The sequence below is a fragment of the Polyodon spathula genome, chromosome 1, assembly GCF_017654505.1.
Source record: "Polyodon spathula isolate WHYD16114869_AA chromosome 1, ASM1765450v1, whole genome shotgun sequence".
Lineage (NCBI taxonomy): Eukaryota > Metazoa > Chordata > Actinopteri > Acipenseriformes > Polyodontidae > Polyodon > Polyodon spathula.
Window position 1 is genome coordinate 804,049 of NC_054534.1, and position 21,041 is coordinate 825,089.

Below are 21,041 nucleotides of genomic sequence, written 5' to 3' on the forward strand. Positions count from 1 at the left end.
CCAGTGTGTGCTGCTTGACCTTGTTCTTATGAACCAGTGTCTTTGAAATTTTACTGTATCCCTCTGCCAGTAAAGCCAGAATTGAACCCTTCTTTTCCTCACTCAAAACTTTCCTTTTCAACTCTTTGGGCATGGTCAATAGTTATTTTTTTATTCCAATTACTTTTGAGGTACTACTAGCACTGTTTTGCCATCCAGCTGGTCCTATTGCAAGAGGATAGTGATGACCACAGGTGTGGTTTTTATACTTTTCCTCATTAAATAAAATTTGGTTCAGATGATCCCCTAATCAGTACCTCATTCAATAGAATGAGGTGTGCCTGTGTTGGAATTTAACAGACACAGGAATGGAATGGCTGCCATACAAGTAGTGATGCTGATTTAAGAAAAATTTGCAGTGGTCTCTTAATTTTTTCCAGAGCTGTATATATGATCTGCTTTAATGTGATTTCTCAACACAATCCAATCAGCGCAGACGCCGCTATCGGTAACAGTAGGATATTTAATGTTGATGCAGAGTCGCTGTCGAATAATACAAATGTATAAAGTTGAAAAGCTTGTATTTGTTGTTACCACGTCCCATTTTGCCGGTCAGTAATATGCAGCGGAGAGGGGCAATCCCCAGACCGGACTGTAAGAGAAGTGTAGTGCTCTGTTTCACTCAGTATTGTCAACGCTAGACCTGCAGTGACAGACTTTCACAGGTGCGTCCCACGAGCTGATAGCAGGCCTGGGCTACAAAGTATGATTTCATATTTGTGAATTTCAGTTCATTGTTTATTATTTATAAATGTACAATTTACCCTCATTGAAAACAACCCCAGAATATATGTACTGAGTTTTTCAGTAAATACATCAACACAAAAAAGATTAAAATATTACCTTTAAATCATAAGCCTAAAATATTAATTTAGCAAAACTTTCAGCACACTACTACTGCTACTAAGATGAGAGACCTTGAGGTGAATCTGCTTCTGGCTCTTGCTAGACTGGCCATCTACAAGACCAGGAAGCGTTAGATCATCGAGGAGGGTCTCTTTGACTATGGAGCCATGTTCAGGGCCCTGGTTCGGTCCAGGGTTAATTTAGAGCACGCCCACGCCGAGCCTGCTGGCGACATGTTGGCCTTTGTTGACCAGTGGGCTCTGGGTGGCGTGCTCTGTACCCCCCCCTCCTTTTGTTTTGAATATATAATGATTGGGAGTGGTGGGCTGACGTCAGCAGGGGTGGGATTAGGGGCGTTATGAAAGCAGCTGCCCGCATCACCATGAGGAGAGCGTTGATAGTAAATGAAGAGATTGGTTAGCTCTGTGTACAGTACACAGTGATCAATCTCCTGTACATAAAAATAAATTAAACCTTAATTTACTTACACCTAGACAGATACGATGACAAATGTCACATATTTAAACAAAAACAAACTCTGTGTATCTAAAATATAACTAATGTGGCGTTTTGGTCCTATATCTTGATTCCATTTCCAGCGAACCCTCCCTTTAATTTCAGAGTTTTGTGCATGCGCGGTGCAGGCGATATCTACTTCTTTTCACAGTCTACCAATTTCCTGTGGCACTGGTCCCAAGCAATGCCGGATTAGGCTGGTTTTACTGTAATATGGCATGAGTTATACTTGTGTTACCCAGCTCAGTGTCCTTTGCGTCATTCAGTGGACGGTAGAGCCGTGGGTATCAGGTGGCACGATGACGAAGAGGAGAGCCTTTTCTCCCTGCTCTCCACTTCCTCTCCTTCTGCTCTCTCACTCCTCTCTCACTGACCCTCTCTCTCCCCTCCCTCTGCCCCTTCTCTTTCTCACTTCCCCTCTCTGTCCCCTCCCTCTCCCCCTGACCCTGTTTCTCCCCATCTCTGTCTCTCTCCTTGTCTCTGTGCCCTGACCTTGTCTCTGTCCTTGTCTCAGAGCCTCACCTCCCTGTGTCTGTGGAACTGTCTCTCTCCCTATCTCTGTCTCTCTCCCTGTCTCTATGTCCCTGACCCCATCTCTGTCCCTGTCTCAGAGCCTCACCTCCCTGTGTCTGTGGAACTGTCTCTCTCCCTATCTCTGTCTCTCTCCCTGTCTCTATGTCCCTGACCCCATCTCTGTCCCTGTCTCAGAGCCTCACCTCCCTGTGTCTGTGGAACTGTCTCTCTCCCTATCTCTGTCTCTCTCCCTGTCTCTATGTCCCTGACCCCATCTCTGTCCCTGTCTCAGAGCCTCACCGCCCTGTGCCTGCGGGATTGTCTCTCTCCCTGTCTCTGTCTCTCTCCTTGTCTCTGTGTCCCTGACCCTGTCTCTGTCCCTGTCTCAGAGCCTCATCGCCCTGTGCCTGCGGGATTGTAAGCGGGTGCAGCCGGGTGTGCTGGTGGACCTGGTGGAGTTGCTGCCGGGGCTGCACAGTCTCGACCTCTCGGGGTCTCAGTGCAACACACAGGTCCTGTCTGCCGTGGGCTCCTCCTGCGCTGCCCTCCGCGAGCTCCACATCTTCAGCTGCAGGGCTGTGACCTCTAGGGGGCTGCTGCACCTGGCTTTTGACCCCAGAGGTGCGGTTGACAGCGTGGGGCCAGCCGCCTTCCTCTTGCTGGCTTTAGCCCACCTGGAGCACCTGAATCACAGCGGCCTGGTGGAGGCCTGCTCCCTGATCTCCCAGCTCCACTTCCACGCGATCGACTGCTTCGCAACAAAGGAAGGCTTCCCCTCTCTGAGTGAGCTGGTCCACAGCAGAGCAGGCGAAGGAGTGGACAGTGAGGCCAGCCCGGTCTGCTTGAACCTGTGGCAGATGTCTGAGGTAGAAGCCGAGCTGCTGGGGACCCTGACGCCTGTGTGCAGAGAGGTGGTGGAGGCGTCTGTGCTCTGCTCAGAGGAGCTGGGGTCTGATTGGGGTCTGTCACTATGGAAGACCCTGACCTACCTCACTGTCCAGTCCACCGGGGTGCACAGCCAGCCCCTGAGGGACCTCCTACTCGCCCTGGAGGTCCTGGGGCCCAGCCTGCGCCTGCTCACCATCCAGGACTTCTCTCTGGATGACTCCCTGGATCTGATTCTGAGCTTGTGTCCGAACTTAAGGGTCCTCCACTGCCACCTCCAGCCCCCTGCCACTGCCCTGCATGAGGGCCACGAGGCTCACGACTCTACCTTGGCCATGGAGCTCCGACTACTGCACTTCAAGGACTTCTTTCTGGGGTTCCCTCCCTGCTCCCCCGGGCTCACCGCGCAGACCTGTGCTGGCCACCAGGGGGCCCTGGCCTCACTGCTAGCTGGCGCCCCCCAGGTGGAGAGGGTCTCCCTGCACAGCCTGCCCTTCTCCCTGGACAGGGTGCTCTGCAAGGCCCTGGAGGGACCCGGAGCCCCCCTGTGCCACCTGCAGCACCTCAGCCTGGCACACAGCAGCATCTCTATGAGCACCGTCCTGAGTCTGATGGACCAGAGGAACCAGCTGAGCAGACTGGACCTGAGTGGCTGCCAGGAGATCTACTGCAGAGACTTCAACCAGCTGGAGAGCTTGGCCAGGGAGAGGGGCTATGACCTGCAGATCACCTGGAGCTGAGGCCTTGAGGCTGGGATGCAGGAGTAAGTTAAAGATGAAGGATTAAGAGCCAGTGTTTTGGTCTGTTTTTGGTGTTTATCGCTTTGGGTCTGGAAAGCAAAGTGTTATTGTGGTTAGATCTGAGGACTGGGAGCCAGGAGGCAGTGTGGTCTAGTGGTTATCTAACTTGAATAAAGCATAGCTGAAGTAAAGAAAGTATATCAGAAGAGGTGTTTAATCTTTAGTTGTGCTGTTTTCAGTGCTGCAAGCTGTGTGTTGTCCCTGTGGTTACATGAAACCAAAAAGAGGGTCCCTGCCAAGCAAATGCAGAGCACCTGTATGGGATTTCTCTACTTTGTTTTTTACAGATCACTTGACTTGCTAAATAAAAACTAACTTATCTGAGTCTTACAGACTGCTCAGAAGATCATGTGGTACATTACTGTGTTCAAGGGTTGGACAATTTAAATCAAGTCGATTAAAATCACTGATTTAAATCATTTGATTAAAAAAAAATATATATATTTAAATCATTGTTTCATTTACTACTATTTTATATAGTTTCTCAAGAAAAATACATGAAAAGTATGTTTTAAAAATATTTTATTAACACAAATATCTTAAACTCTTACTGTCTATATACTAAAACTCTTAGGGCTGTATTCTGATCACAGCTCAAATACTCTGGACTACTTGACCTGACACTTTATTCTGAGGGTTAAAAGGAAGAGATGTAGAAAAGAGACAGAGCTTCGGTACACTAACTCATTGACCCAGAGGGCAAATGACGTGGCAGCCGCGAGTGACGAGTGAGTGGCGATATAAATGGGGTTGAAGCGATGTATCTGTTCCTTCGTTTGATTTAAAAGCATTTTGAACTGTAAGGACTGTGAGAGACCCTTTGAGGAATAAAAATGTTTGTGAGTGTTTTGTTTTGTTTGTCTGTAATTGTCTTGTGTTATATATTACTAGACGGCTAAACACGATTCCAGAGCTGTGGCCAGAGGCCAGCACACACCTGGAACAGCACTGCATTGTATCACAATAAACTATATTAGCACCACTAGCACTAATTCACACACTAACAGACTTGTGTATGTGTTTTGTGTGGGTGTATAATAAAAACAGGACTATTAATTGTGGGGCAAAACCAGGGATTATAATTTAAGTAACACACGCTGCTGTATTACTTACCTCCATTATTATTTACTGTTTGTTTCCCCGTCAGGCACTGGACAAAACAAATAAAACAAACCTTTGCACCTGGATTACAATGGTCTCTTTAATCACCTGTACCTGCACACTATTTACCACTTTGACACAGGTCCCAAGTAAACAATTGAGCTCTGTGTTAGACCCACTGAAACCAGGTTTATTTAGTGCTGCAACCAGGAGCTTTAATAATTGAACACACTATAAAAAGCAAAGTAGTCTTAAGTAACAAGCATGTGTTGGACTGACACAGAAAGAGGAAATCAAAGAAAGAAAAGTAAAAGTAACTGGGATGAGCGAGGGGGATTTTTCTCTGGCGTACTCCATCGCTAAATTCTTGTAGTTCACATATTGCATTTCACATTTAGAGGATGCCACTGTGGCAAATAATTTGCTTTATTTATGTATTCATTTAAGATTGAGTAATTTAGTTTGGTATATAACTATTCACAAACCACCATTTCCAACATCCTTAAATTTACAGTTTGGAGGTACTGTAGAGCTACAACTATGGTACTACTACAAAAAATCCATAATTAAAAAAAAATATATTAAAAATAAAAAAAATGATTTTTCAATAACAAAATATGATTTAAATCAAATAAATTTTTTTTTTATTAAAAAATAAAAATAAATAAATAAATAAAAATAAATCTCCACACTGACATGGAGATTGCACTGTAATTATAGCGTCATACCACTGGGGGGGGGATTGAGAAACATGGTCATGTAGACATGGTTTCCACACTGACATGGAGATTGCACTGTAATTATAGCGTCGTACCACTGGGGGGGGATTGAGAAACATGGTCATGTAGACATGGTTTCCACACTGACATGGAGATTGCACTATTTTACAGACTGAGTAATCTGTGCTGCACTTGCTTTGTTGTCTTTTACATTTTTTACATTAGAGTCAGCTGCTGAGAGCTGACTCTAATTAACACCCCCGTTCTGAAAGCACTGCTGAGAGCTGACTCTAATTAACACCCCCGTTCTGAAAGCACTGCTGAGAGCTGACTCTAATTAACACCCCCGTTCTGAAAGCACTGCTGAGAGCTGACTCTAATTAACACCCCCGTTCTGAAAGCACTGCTGAGAGCTGACTCTAATTAACACCCCCGTTCTGAAAGCACTGCTGAGAGCTGACTCTAATTAACACCCCCGTTCTGAAAGCACTGCTGAGAGCTGACTCTAATTAACACCCCCGTTCTGAAAGCACTGCTGAGAGCTGACTCTAATTAACACCCCCGTTCTGAAAGCACTGCTGAGAGCTGACTCTAATTAACACCCCCGTTCTGAAAGCACTGCTGAGAGCTGACTCTAATTAACACCCCCGTTCTGAAAGCACTGCTGAGAGCTGACTCTAATTAACACCCCCGTTCTGAAAGCACTGCAGAGAGCTGACTCTAATTAACGCCCCCGTTCTGAAAGCACTGCTGAGAGCTGACTCTAATCAACACCCCCGTTCTGAAAGCACTGCTGAGAGCTGACTCTAATTAACACCCCCGTTCTGAAAGCACTGCAGAGAGCTGACTCTAATTAACGCCCCCGTTCTGAAAGCACTGCAGAGAGCTGACTCTAATTAACGCCCCCGTTCTGAAAGCACTGCTGAGAGCTGACTCTAATTAACACCCCCGTTCTGAAAGCACTGCTGAGAGCTGACTCTAATTAACACCCCCGTTCTGAAAGCACTGCTGAGAGCTGACTCTAATTAACACCCCCGTTCTGAAAGCACTGCAGAGAGCTGACTCTAATTAACAACCCCCGTTCTGAAAGCACTGCTGAGAGCTGACTCTAATTAACACCCCCGTTCTGAAAGCACTGCAGAGAGCTGACTCTAATTAACACCCCCGTTCTGAAAGCACTGCCCCTGACTCTAATTAACACCCCCGTTCTGAAAGCACTGCTGAGAGCTGACTCTAATTAACACCCCCGTTCTGAAAGCACTGCTGAGAGCTGACTCTAATTAACACCCCCGTTCTGAAAGCACTGCAGAGAGCTGACTCTAATTAACGCCCCCGTTCTGAAAGCACTGCAGAGAGCTGACTCTAATTAACACCCCCGTTCTGAAAGCACTGCAGAGAGCTGACTCTAATTAACACCCCCGTTCTGAAAGCACTGCAGAGAGCTGACTCTAATTAACACCCCCGTTCTGAAAGCACTGCTGAGAGCTGACTCTAATTAACACCCCCGTTCTGAAAGCACTGCTGAGAGCTGACTCTAATTAACACCCCCGTTCTGAAAGCACTGCTGAGAGCTGACTCTAATTAACACCCCCGTTCTGAAAGCACTGCTGAGAGCTGACTCTAATTAACACCCCCGTTCTGAAAGCACTGCTGAGAGCTGACTCTAATTAACACCCCCGTTCTGAAAGCACTGCTGAGAGCTGACTCTAATTAACACCCCCGTTCTGAAAGCACTGCTGAGAGCTGACTCTAATTAACACCCCCGTTCTGAAAGCACTGCTGAGAGCTGACTCTAATTAACACCCCCGTTCTGAAAGCACTGCAGAGAGCTGACTCTAATTAACGTCCCCGTTCTGAAAGCACTGCTGAGAGCTGACTCTAATTAACACCCCTGTTCTGAAAGCACTGCTGAGAGCTGACTCTAATTAACGCCCCCGTTCTGAAAGCCCTGCTGCTTGCTGGTGAAATGCTTCACAGGGATGCTCGCCCTGCTGCTTGCTGGTGAAATGCTTCACAGGGATGCTCGCTCTGCTGCTTGCTGGTGAAATGCTTCACAGGGATGCTCGCCCTGCTGCTTGCTGGTGAAATGCTTCACAGGGATGCTCGTCCTGCTGCTTGCTGGTGAAATGCTTCACAGGGATGCTCGCCCTGCTGCTTGCTGGTGAAATGCTTCACAGGGATGCTCGCACTGCTGCTTGCTGGTGAAATGCTTCCCAGGGATGCTCGCCCTGCTGCTTGCTGGTGAAATGCTTCACAGGGATGCTCGCCCTGCTGCTTGCTGGTGAAATGCTTCACAGGGATGCTCGCCCTGCTGCTTGCTGGTGAAATGCTTCACAGGGATGCTCGCCCTGCTGCTTGCTGGTGAAATGCTTCACAGGGATGCTCGCCCTGCTGCTTGCTGGTGAAATGCTTCACAGGGATGCTCGCCCTGCTGCTTGCTGGTGAAATGCTTCACAGGGATGCTCGCTCTGCTGCTTGCTGGTGAAATGCTTCACAGGGATGCTTGTGCGCTGCTGCTTGCTGGTGAAATGCTTCACAGGGATGCTCGCCCTGCTGCTTGCTGGTGAAATGCTTCACAGGGATGCTCGCTCTGCTGCTTGCTGGTGAAATGCTTCACAGGGATGCTCGCTCTGCTGCTTGCTGGTGAAATGCTTCACAGGGATGCTCGCCCTGCTGCTTGCTGGTGAAATGCTTCACAGGGATGCTTGTGCGCTGCTCCCAAAGTTTAATCTTTCAGTAGAATGCAATGCTTATTTCAGACATATAAAGGTTAATAAATAACTTGAACAAGTTTTAGTATAATAGTGATAATGGCATTCTTGTGAGCTCTGGTCTCAGGCTTTAAAGTTGAATCAATACCTCTCAACACGCTACAGCAACGACATTGTCCCTTAAATATATAACAGTCTTATATCACGCCACAGCAAAAAATCCTTTGAAATGTGTATTTTTATTGTTATTATTTCCTGTCATTATCAAGAACTGCATATAGCATCATTAATACAATGTATATTATCATTCACAGCGGAGCTCTGCGCTGCAGTGTTAGCAATGCTTCATCATTAATACAATGTATATTATCATTCACATCGGAGCTCTGCGCTGCAGTGTTAGCAATGCTTCATCATTAATACAATGTATATTATCATTCACATCGGAGCTCTGCGCTGCAGTGTTAGCAATGCTTCTTTGTTTGGAATCCTCTCGCTTCTGATGTGAGGAACTCAGGGACCACCATTGTAGGAGTTTATGAATCAATTGTAATAATGCCTTCCTGTAACTGAAGGGCTGAGTAGAAAAGCAGAGTATACCTCATTTACTGTGTTTTAAGAAAGCAAGGCCTGTTTCTATGGACCCCAACTCCCTTATAAAAGGTTTCATTTGCACAGTAATTTTGCAGTATATCCATGCTTTTCCCATTGTTACACAATGCATTTACCATAGTGTACTTTGGTTTATCATGCTTTTAGATTTTTTTTTTTAATCAATTCCCATTGGTGTCTGCCACAACTTTCCTGATAGTGAAGTGACCCCAATGCTCCCCAATCCCAGGAACGTTTAGTGCACTGTAAAGGAGTTGATATCTTTAAGGAAATGGGATGATCGCTAATGCCTCATGTCTCATGCTATACCAGTCTTGTCAGTCACCGCTGCAGAGATCATTTTATGAGGGTAACATGAATATAAAATATTAACCTGAATATAAAATATTAACCTGAATAGAAAATCACTGGGTGCAGGACTGGCGTGAGTTTGTGTGTGTGTGTGTGTGTGTCCCAGCTGTGATGAGCTGAGTGCTCATTGGTCCTTTCCTCCGGAGAGCCCGGTTAGCCTCTCGCACACCTCCCAGTCTTTCCTGGCGAGGACAGGGTCCCTGGCCAAGGGTGCGGGCAGGACCAGGGAGCAGTCACTGTCGAAGTACTTCCCAGTGACCCCCTCCAAGTCCTCAGACACCGCGCAGTATATAGAGCTCACTGCTCCCTCCTCCGAGGACTGCAAAAAAACAAACAAGACAGGGGTCAGCAGGCAAAGTGCAAGCAAAGCACGAGAAGCGTTGATAAGCATGGTAAAACCAAGAGAAGTATGCTAAACAGTACACATAGCAAACCATGCTAATGAATTGTATACTCACAAGAACAGCAAGGGAAAATGAAAAATTAAAATGCAATTTTACTGTAGTAAAAAAACAGTATACCAGGGTTTAATAGTAGCTTGATTAGCCACAGTCTATAGCAGGGGGGTGTCCCTTCCACTCCTGGTCTTTGTTCCAACCCTGTTATGAAATACCTGAATTGAACCAATTAAACCTCCATCCAGACCCTGAAGTAGTTCATGATATAATGTCACCTGTTAAACCTGGAATGGCATGACCCTCCAGGACTGGGATTGGACACCCCTGGTCTACAGGTTCCAGCAGTGGTCACAGCTCTGGCTCTCAAGATCTATTCCAGTCCTGGTCTTTATTCAAAGCAGGTCCTAAATGAGTTCATTGCCTCTTAGCAGGTTCTGTTAACTAATTTAGGACCTGCTTGGAACCTGGACTGGAGTTTAGTACCATCAGAGTGTCTAATTATCCTTATAAACAAAGAAGACTACGTGGCGACCTAATTCAAGCATTCAAAATTCTAAAAGGTATTGACAGTGTCGACCCAAGGGACTTTTTCAGCCTGAAAAAAGAAACAAGGACCAGGGGTCACAAATGGAGTTTAGAAAAGGGGGCATTCAGAACAGAAAATAGGAGACACTTTAATGTGCTTATCAGTTGCTTTAATATGCTTTTATATTAAGGTTCTATACAGTGCTGTGTAAGTTTTGAGTGCTTTCATTTCCCATCGACAAAAACAGCTATGTGCAGTTTTGCATAGCCTAACATGTCTCAGCTAAAGTCTGAGCTAAACGTCAAAAGGCAGGAGATTAGCAGAGACAGTGTGAGATGGGGGAGGGGAACTGAAAGACAAGATGGATGTGCTCTGTTAGGTAGAACATGGAATGCAACCCCCCCCCCCCCCCCCCCCTTTTACCCCGCAGAGGGAGTGTGCAATGATAGAAGGTTTGCTCTGGCTGCCTCTTGCCCTGTATTTTGAACCTTGCTCACAGTTCTAATGCACACCAACGATGCAACATCAATAAACCACAACCTTTGAGCTGTTACTGACTCCTGATAAAAGCTAATCTAGCTACATGGCCTTGACCCCAGTGATTGTTTGCTTATGAATGGAGTTTGTTGTTAAGTGGTTGTAAAAGCCAGGATCCTTTTTAAATCGAATTTCTTACCTCTTGCTTGCACATGCAGTGTTATCACCGATCACCAGTTTGAATCAAACTGTGCCTTCTCAGTATCTACCTTCCTGTGAGGTAGGTCACATGACCTGACTGAAGCTACAGCATGTGGTTGGGGGGTGTAGGGGTGGGACCGAGAAGTTGTTTTATTTTAAATATAAGCAGTGATAAAAAAAAATTAAAATAAAACTAAATACATAAATAAATAAATAAATAAATAAATAAATAAATAAATAGCTAATTTCTAGTACATGGCACAGGAAGTGATTAGGTACAAGAAAGCACAACTTTTCATCCATAGCATTTTTAGGTTTTTGCTTTCTATAAAAATCAAAGCATGATGAAAACGTTGCAGTGCTAACGAGATGCAAAGAAAGAGATTTGAAAGCCTCGGTTTGAAGTGCTTTAAGCATGCTGGTGGCAGCACTCAGCAAGGCAGGCAGGAACGTTACCTTCATGAAGAAGAACCCCACGATATTGAAGAGCGCTCGTATGAGCCAGTTATAATGTCTCATCACCTCTGTCATCACCACACCCGGGTGCAGGGAGTTAGCAGTCACTCCTGAAACACGCACAGAGCCAAGGATTCGAGACAGTGACACACACATCGGGGCTTTTAAAGTGGTATTTACTGAACAGTATGTGCATTATTTATTTCATATTTTAACAGGACACACATAACCCATAAACCATTAAACTAACAAAGTGTCCTCGGGTGTATCAACAGAACACAAAATGCTTGCCAGTCATCGCTCAGGCATTCTCATACCCGTATAGGCATGTATCCCTGGCTCTCTGTTCTACCCAATCTGAAATGGATAATTTGACTGTTGCCTCTGCAGCTTGCAATCAGGAGGACTCTGGCTCCTGCTGACAGGCTGACCGCCTCTTTAACAACCTAAGAGAAGGCTGTTATGAAGCTACTAAACCTGCTTTACTACCCATTCTGCACTCAAACCTGAATGAACCTGCTTTACTACCCATTCTGCACACTGACACCTGAATGAACCTGCTTTACTACCCATTCTGCACGCTGACACCTGAATGAACCTGCTTTACTACCCATTCTGCACACTGACACCTGAATGAACCTGCTTTACTACCCATTCTGCACACTGACACCTGAATGAACCTGCTTTACTACCCATTCTGCACTGAGACCAGATGGAAGCAGATGGAAGTTCTCATGGAGAATGGTGCTCAGAGCGGGTTTTGGGGCAGTGGAAACAGGCATGTGGCTCCACGCCCAGCTCTGCATGCCACCTACCTGTGCCCTGCAGTCTGCGGGCAAGCTCACTGGTGCACAGGATGTTGTGTAGCTTGGTGTGATTGTACACGCTGTCCAGCCGGTAGGTCAGGTTCTCTCCGTGGAAGTGTGAGAAGTCCACCACCCCTCGCCAGTGATTGGCTGAGGACACATTGACGATGCGGGCGGGGGCGGAGTGCTTTAAGAGATCTGAGGGGGAGGGGGAAGAAGTCTTTAAGAAATCCATCTTGCACAGGGCCCCCATAAGTTATTGGGAGAGTCAGATTGTGGGGAGGATGGACGGCTCTACATTCTTCTGTCTATGTCACACTTACATTTTATATTTGAACATGTCTCTTGAGAATACAAGACATTGTACAATGAACTGGATACCAGTGCTGGCACCCAACTGTGTAAAGAACAATACATATGCAGTCAAACATTGCATAAAAAAGCTAGGCTGTTAATAATGAACTGTAGTGCCATTCAATCAGTAGGAGATTGCAAAGTAATACAAAAACACACAAGGTATAAAATGATTCAGGCCTGTCTGCTGCTTCGTGTTGGTTTAGAGTTTATGGATTTTCTAAACATTTATTAAACTAAACGGAGGCTTTTACACATTTACTGATGGCAACCTTAGCTGCAATTGCAATGTTCAGCCTCCACACAAGACACTATGCAAAATGAAAGATGAGGAAGATTGGCTTTCATTTCTGTTCTTACCCAGCAGCAGGTTCGTCAGTAGGAAGGGTCCAAGGTGATTGGTGGCGAAGGAGAGCTCCAGTCCCTCTGAGGTCATGGCTTTGGGTAGTCCTGGAACCCGGAACCCAGAACCCAAAACACAGCAAGTTACAGAGAGAGACTAAGACCAGGAGACAGACCCCCCCCCCCACTCCAACTACAGGACCTCTCCTTCTTCACTATCTTTCTTTATTTGTCCTTTCCTCATCTAGGGTTTTCCTCTACTCTTCTTTTCTTTCTCTTTACCCCTCCCCTCCCTGCCTCTCACTCATTTTCACCCGTTCCCTCTTCCTTTTCCCCTATACTAACCCCCTCCCTGTCCCCTCTGCTCACCGGAGGCCCCTGCGTTGTTGACCAGTATGTCCAGTCGCTTCTCCTCCTTGTTGATTCTGTGTGCGAAGTCTCTGACGGAGTGCAGGGAGCTGGTGTCGACAAGCTGCAGGTGCACGTTGCTGTTGTGTGATTTCCTGCGGATCTCCTCCAGTGCGGCCTGGCCTCGCTCCTGACTGCGGCACGCCAGGATCACCCGCGCCTTCCTGCGAGCCAAATCCAGAGCGATGAACTTCCCGATGCCTGGGGGAGGGAGGAGTCAGTCAGGTGGAGGCTGGGCATCAGGCTTATCAGCTCGAATGGAGACCTCTCTTACAGACCTATTCTGCTCCAATTGTTTCTTCTAACTTGTATCAAAAACACAAGCCAAGTTAGAAGAACTCACTGGGGCAAGCTTGGCCAGCACCAAGCAAACAGGCACAACTGTAAAAGTGGTGGGGTCAAGGTTGCCCCAATTGTTTCTACTAACTTGGCTTGTGTTTTTCATGTGTTTGATCCACTTTTACTGTGCCTGAAACATATCAAACAAAATTGTGTGTGTGTGTATAAAGGACAGGAGTTTTGGTTACGTGTCAAACCCAGGGATTACAATTAAAGTGATTCACGCCACTGTATCACGTTACATCATTATTGTTTTCTGTTGTTTGCGGTCAGGCTCTGGGGAAATAACAATAAATAAACACCCTTGCACCTGGATGTCATTGTCTGTCTGTTTCTTCTGCACAGCTGAATTACCTTCACCTGCACACACTTACCCACATTGCCACAGTCCTCCTTAAATGGCTCCCTGGAGTTTAAGAGTGTAGAATTGGTGACCACACCTGTAATTTTGTACAGTTGTACAGTAATATCGAGACGGCATGCTGCAGCTGCAATGCTAGGTGTTAGTGAAGTCCTGATCAAGTAAGCTGCAGTACACTGTACACTTCCTAATTACAGTCCCAAGTCATGTGTTATGCTGTCACATTTTTTAAATGGTCAGTTTGAGAAATAAACTTTGTTTTCCCTGCAACAGCTGACCCTGCTTTTGTATACAAAACTCACGCTACATAATGTTTTACATAATGGTAGCGGTGCTCTTAAATTACTGAGCCTGCTTCTTTGGCTGAAGAGATATTATCAGCTCATCTGGAATCTTGTGCAATTAAATCATACTTAAACTGCTGACGGTAAACAATGTAACTACGTCTATTATTTCAGACGCAAAAGACGTGCTGACTCAACTTTATCTAGACATTCTACGAATTGACTGGCAAAAAACATTGGTTTATTAGAGTTCGTAAAGATAACTTTTTTCCAGCTTGGTACGCAAACCTGTTCACTTCCTTGTTTGTTTAATTAAATTGTGCTTTTTGCTGCATTACAGCCCTTCATTAATTACTTTCTTTATTTTAAGTATATTTGTAGTTGTTCTTGTTCTGGGTGTCTTAAATGCAACTGTTCATTTTAAGCTACTACACAACAGTTCTCACATGTTTGGTCACCATCACAACTGCTGCAAGAAACCGGGGTTCCCTATTCTGCTGGTGTTACTATACCTCTCTGCACATACAAACATTTTCATGCGATCAAATTGTTACAGTCCTTACTGTACTTCAGTTTATTAAAACATGTGATACGCGTTATACACTCGCACACAAACACACACAGACCGACCGACATCATGTCGCATTTGTAAATATTGACACTCGCTTTTAAAGGGAGATGCAACTTTTTTTGTGCCTAACCCCTTAAAAACAGTTGTCCAAATGTTTTTTTTTTTTTTTTTTTTTTTTTTTTTTTTTTTTTTTTTTTTGTTAATATTTGCATTTGTAACCATTTTAGTCGCAGACTGGAGCCCTGCGTCATAATTGATCATTTCTCTGTGATTCAGTGGCGCAGACAGATTGATACATTACGATGATGATATTGAGGGAGCATTGTGCTTTGAGGAATCGTATCGTCATAAAAGAACGTTTGTTACTCTGACATGGATTTAAACAACTTTTTTATTTTTATTTGCTTTGACCCTCAACTGATACAAATAAACACGAAAAAGGCAAAAAAAAAAAACAACAAGTTAACATATTTCATGATTACGGCATATGCATAACCCGCTGTAATCAGTTTAATGTTCACACTAGTTTTGAAGGCGTTTATGCATAACCCGCTGTAATCAGTTTAATGTTCACACTAGTTTTGAAGGCGTTTATGCATAACCCGCTGTAATCAGTTTAATGTTCACACTAGTTTTGAAGGCGTTTATGCATAACCCGCTGTAATCAGTTTAATAGTAGTTTTGAAGGCGTTTATGCATAACCCGCTGTAATAAAACAACAAGTTCACCCGCTGTAATCAGTTTATGCATGTTCAGTTTAATGTTCACACTAGTTTTGAAGGCGTTTATGCATAACCCGCTGTAATCAGTTTAATGTTCACACTAGTTTTGAAGGCGTTTATGCATAACCCGCTGTAATCAGTTTAATGTTCACACTAGTTTTGAAGGCGTTTATGCATAACCCGCTGTAATCAGTTTAATGTTCACACTAGTTTTGAAGGCGTTTATGCATAACCCGCTGTAATCAGTTTAATGTTCACACTAGTTTTGAAGGCGTTTATGCATAACCCGCTGTAATCAGTTTAATGTTCACACTAGTTTTGAAGGCGTTTATGCATAACCCGCTGTAATCAGTTTAATGTTCACACTAGTTTTGAAGGCGTTTATGCATAACCCGCTGTAATCAGTTTAGTGTTCACACTAGTTTTGAAGGCGTTTATGCATAACCCGCTGTAATCAGTTTAGTGTTCACACTAGTTTTGAAGGCGTTTATGCATAACCCGCTGTAATCAGTTTAATGTTCACACTAGTTTTGAAGGCGTTTATGCATAACCCGCTGTAATCAGTTTAATGTTCACACTAGTTTTGAAGGCGTTTATGCATAACCCGCTGTAATCAGTTTAATGTTCACACTAGTTTTGAAGGCGTTTATGCATAACCCGCTGTAATCAGTTTAATGTTCACACTAGTTTTGAAGGCGTTTATGCATAACCCGCTGTAATCAGTTTAATGTTCACACTAGTTTTGAAGGCGTTTATGCATAACCCGCTGTAATCAGTTTAATGTTCACACTAGTTTTGAAGGCGTTTATGCATAACCCGCTGTAATCAGTTTAATGTTCACACTAGTTTTGAAGGCGTTTATGCATAACCCGCTGTAATCAGTTTAATGTTCACACTAGTTTTGAAGGCGTTTATGCATAACCCGCTGTAATCAGTTTAATGTTCACACTAGTTTTAAAGGCGTTGCCAGCAATGTATTTGCATTTGTAACCATTTTAGTCGCAGACTGGAGCCCTGCGTCATAATTGATCATTTCTCTGTGATTCAGTGGCGCAGACAGATTGATACATTACGATGATGATATTGAGGGAGCATTGTGCTTTGAGGAATCGTATCGTCATAAAAGAACGTTTGTTACTCTGACATGGATTTAAACAACTTTTTTATTTTTATTTGCTTTGACCCTCAACTGATACAAATAAACACGAAAAAGGCAAAAAAAAAAAACAACAAGTTAACATATTTCATGATTACGGCATATGCATAACCCGCTGTAATCAGTTTAATGTTCACACTAGTGTTGAAGGCGTTTATGCATAACCCGCTGTAATCAGTTTAATGTTCACACTAGTGTTGAAGGCGTTTATGCATAACCCGCTGTAATCAGTTTAATGTTCACACTAGTGTTGAAGGCGTTTATGCATAACCCGCTGTAATCAGTTTAGTGTTCACACTAGTTTTGAAGGCGTTTATGCATAACCCGCTGTAATCAGTTTAATGTTCACACTAGTTTTGAAGGCGTTTATGCATAACCCGCTGTAATCAGTTTAATGTTCACACTAGTTTTGAAGGCGTTTATGCATAACCCGCTGTAATCAGTTTAATGTTCACACTAGTTTTGAAGGCGTTTATGCATAACCCGCTGTAATCAGTTTAATGTTCACACTAGTTTTAAAGGCGTTTCATGCCCAGGGTGTCGAGTGTACACGCAGACGCCTAAAGACGGGAAAGTATTGCTGCTTTCATAACGTCGATGGATCCATGGATCGGCTTTTTTGGACAACGATATATCGATAGTGAGAAATTAGGCATCACCTCAGCCTTAGTTGCAAGATACATGAATTCACCCAAACTTACACAGAAAGGGGGAGGTCCCCCTTCAACACACAAAGCGATGTTTTCTCTGTCAGTACATTGTATGTATGCAGACAGTCTGTCTTTATTCTGAGAATTGCAAGTCTTATTTGGTTATTCTGCTTTTCTGCCTTCGCATTCACCACATCTCAATCCAATACAAATGCTTTGGACTGATCTAAAAACAGCTGTACCCAAGCATTGTGTACCTGATCTGAGCTGAAGGAAATGTGCAAGGCAGATTGGGCGGTGATGTAACACTAATACAAACCAGATGTTATAATAACAAAGATACTGCTTAAGAATTCTCAAACTCCCGAAGGCGTTACTAAAGTAAAAGGAGGGCAAAGGAAATACTAAAGCAAGGGTGCCAGTACTTTAGTCAAAATCTTGAAAGGAAATACGTTTGATTGTTAAATTACTAGAAATTGTGTATTCTGCTTCTTTTTTTCTGAAACATGAGGTGATGGCGGCGGATGAATAGCACGACAATGGGCCTCGGGATCTTGTCACGTTATCTCTGTGCATTCAAATTGCCATCGATAAAATGCAGTTGTGTTTGTTGTCTGTAGCTTATGCCTGCCCATACCATAACCCCACCGCCACCATAGGGCTCAGTTCACAACGTTGACATCAGCAAACCGCTCGCCCACACGACGCCATACACGCTGTCTGCCATCTGCCCGGTACAGTAGACACAGGGATTCATCCGTGGAGAGCACACTTCTCCAGCGTGCCAGTGGCCATCGAAGGTGAGCATTTGCCCACTGAAGTCGGTTACGACGCCAAACTGCAGTCAGGTCAAGACCCTGGTGAGGAGGACAAGCACGCAGATGAGCTTCCCTGAGACGGTTTCTGACAGTTTGTACAGAAATTCTTCGGTTGTGCAAACCCACACAGTTTGTCCGAGTCCAAGTGACTGGTCTCAGGCGATCCCGCAAGTGAAGAAGCCAGTTGGAGGTACTGCCAAATTCTCTAAAACGACATTGGAAGCGGCTTATGGTAGAGAAATGAACTTTCAATTCTCTGGCAACAGCTCTGGTTGACATTCCTGCAGTCAGCATGCCAATTGCACGCTCCCTCAAAACTTGAGACATCTGTGACATTGTGTTGTGTGACAAAACTGCACATTTTAGAGTGGCCTTTTATTGTCCCCAGCACAAGGTGCACCTGTGTAATGATCATGCTGTTTAATCAGCTTCTTGATATGCCACACCTGTCAGTTGGATGGATTTTCTTGGCAAAGGAGAAATGCTCACTAACAGGGATGTAAACAAATTTGTGCCCAAAATTGGAGAGAAATAAGCTTTTTGTGCGTATGGAAAATTTCTGGGATATTTTATTTCAGGTCATGAAACATGGGACCAACATTTTACATGTTGCGTTTATATTTTTGTTCAGTGTAGATTATACAACATGTGCAATGCGAGTATTTCTAAAGCACGGCACGGGCTTAAAACAAACTGGACAACGTAGTGAAATCTCGTTTCATGTTAATAAAGTGCGGTCATCGTTTTCACTGAAAGTTTTGTGTCTTAAAAGTGGCAAAAGCTTTACGCAAACCGAATTGCTCTGCTGCCTACTTCTGATATCCCTCCCAGCAAACATTTCACGTTACACCCTGTAACTACTGCTTCATTAAACAAACAGCTGTACAACATCATGTTTAAACTGCTTTACTACTATAGATTACTCTTATTTCAGATCATTGAAAAAAAGCCCTGCATTGCATGGGCTTTACAAAGAGCAGGGGTAAGAATGCAGGCTTACTCTTTATTCTAGAGCGTCCCTCTGAATACATTGCGCCAGATTGGATACATACTTACAACCTCGAGTTCAATGACACTTTGTATCGAATATTAACCAGTGGACACACACTGCTAAATAAGCACCACATTTCCTGTGAACGTCGAAAGTAGAAATATGTAGCAACGTTTTAATAACATGTTCCCACGGATAATCACACGAATGAACTCAAATAAAAAGGGGTAGCGTCTCGCTTTCATCTGGCGAATGTGTCACCACCAGCCTGTATGTCGAATGATTTTGCTAATACCAATATTTGCATACTGCGAAGATATCCATTGATTGTCATGTATAACACTGCCTAATCATGTCTTTCCATCTAAATGCATATTTAAGCAACGCAACATTTTAAAACAGTCATTATAACAGTACATTTCTACCATAATGTATCGAATACTGTAGTGTACCACTTTAAATATTAGGCTATTTCTGCCGATGCACTGTGGAAAATACACGATGAGTTTATAGAGCAGGTATGCAAACACGAAAACGCGCAGCACAGTCCTATAGAGCCTACATCTCGTTTTGAAATCTATGATACCTTTTCTTCAGAGTATGTTTAAATAATTGTACCTGGGCATCAGCAATATTAATAGCAAACCCGTCTCACCCGTGTTAGCTCCGGTAACGATGGCAGTTTTGCCGGTGAGATCCACGGGGCAGGCTCGCGGGTTCCAGGACCCCTTCCTCTGCATTCTCACAACGAGCCCCAGAACCACGGTGCTGACCACCCAGCCCGGGTGACAGAGCACGCCAGTCCACCACCACTCCATTACCATCTGCTGCTTCAGGGACGCTCAGCTGAAAGCCTTATCTGACTGCAGCGTGCGCCAGCTTCCTAGGTTATGGGAATACCTGCTCAGAGGCGGAGCGGGACTGGCCTAGTAAATAAATAATACATAATTGCGCATTGTTGGTGTGTGTATCCCTCACGATATGTTGTGTTGCGATATGTTAGCCTACATATACAAAGTTGCGTCTCCCTTTTCGATACATCTGATACCTGCGTAGGAACATACACTTCGGATTTTCTTTTTTAATAAAGGAACTTGTGCTTATTTTGTGCCATGAACTGTTATTATTTAAATATTACTCATGTTATTTTTAAAAACGTTTGCTATAGTTTTTATCCTACCTTTTTATCAAACATCCTCTGTACTCTTAACTGTTATTGGCCTGACTGGATTCTCAGCTGAAGTAATTTACAAAAAATAAATGGTGAGTAAGTAGATTCAAGAAAATGCACAGAGTCCTTTTCTTCAATCAGTTGCCAGGTTTATTGAGATATGCAGGGAGTCTGGTCCCAGGTACAGGAAAAACGCAATACTCAACATTACAATGTTTGCATGACATTAAATACCCTTCTGTATAGATGGTCCACCTCCCCTTTCTCTGACACTTAACCAATGGTCAAGGTAATTTAATTTATTGTGTGAGTGTTAATGTGTGTGTGTCTGTGTGTGTGGTCTAGTGTGACAACCTCTGAACTCAGTGCATTCTTCACACTCCTGGAGACAAAAGGTCCATACATCTGCCTTTTGTTATCTCCTTGCAACCCCCGTTGATGCCAGTGGGATTATCTCTTTTGATCTCTCTGAAGTCTAGAGCCTGTTCCCTTCTAGTCCACAGCATTGTTATCTCATTAGCTTGCAGTCATTGTTGGGCAGTTTGTAGACGCGTCGTCTCTATCAGTGGTTAGCAGTACATGCAATTTGAACCAAACAGTCTGCTATCTGCAATATTAGTCTCTTTTCAGAAAAGAACACCAGTATAGCTCTGCTAGTCCACATGCGTAGCAAACCCCTAATCAATTCTCAATCCATGTTTTCCAACATCAGCTGATGCACTGTCCTGGCACTATTGCACTGCTACTATGACATCTTATTGTATAGATTCCTGGAAAAGTGCCCCGCCCCTGTGCTATTTATTAGTGGGTTGTGTTGTATGTAGTGTGGTAATGTTGGTGTATAGTCACTGGTACACGGGATATAAATGGGTCTGTTTAACAGGAGTGGTTTAAAATGTATATTTGTATTTAGGCAA

The 21,041-nt window shown here is 44.1% G+C and overlaps 1 protein-coding gene across 1 annotated transcript; it reads right to left on the reverse strand.

Moving 5' to 3' along the window:
* Nucleotides 1-8,350: 8,350 nt before the first annotated feature.
* On the reverse strand, nt 8,351-19,842 carry LOC121305980 (retinol dehydrogenase 12-like). The gene is made up of 6 exons (XM_041237736.1): nt 19,609-19,842; nt 13,023-13,262; nt 12,672-12,761; nt 11,967-12,155; nt 11,152-11,261; nt 8,351-9,412 (listed from the first exon to the last, which is right to left on the reverse strand). The coding sequence occupies exons 1-6, from the start codon at nt 19,775-19,777 to the stop codon at nt 9,218-9,220; spliced, it is 993 nt and encodes a 330-aa protein (XP_041093670.1). The 5' UTR covers nt 19,778-19,842; the 3' UTR covers nt 8,351-9,217.
* Nucleotides 19,843-21,041: the final 1,199 nt, after the last annotated feature.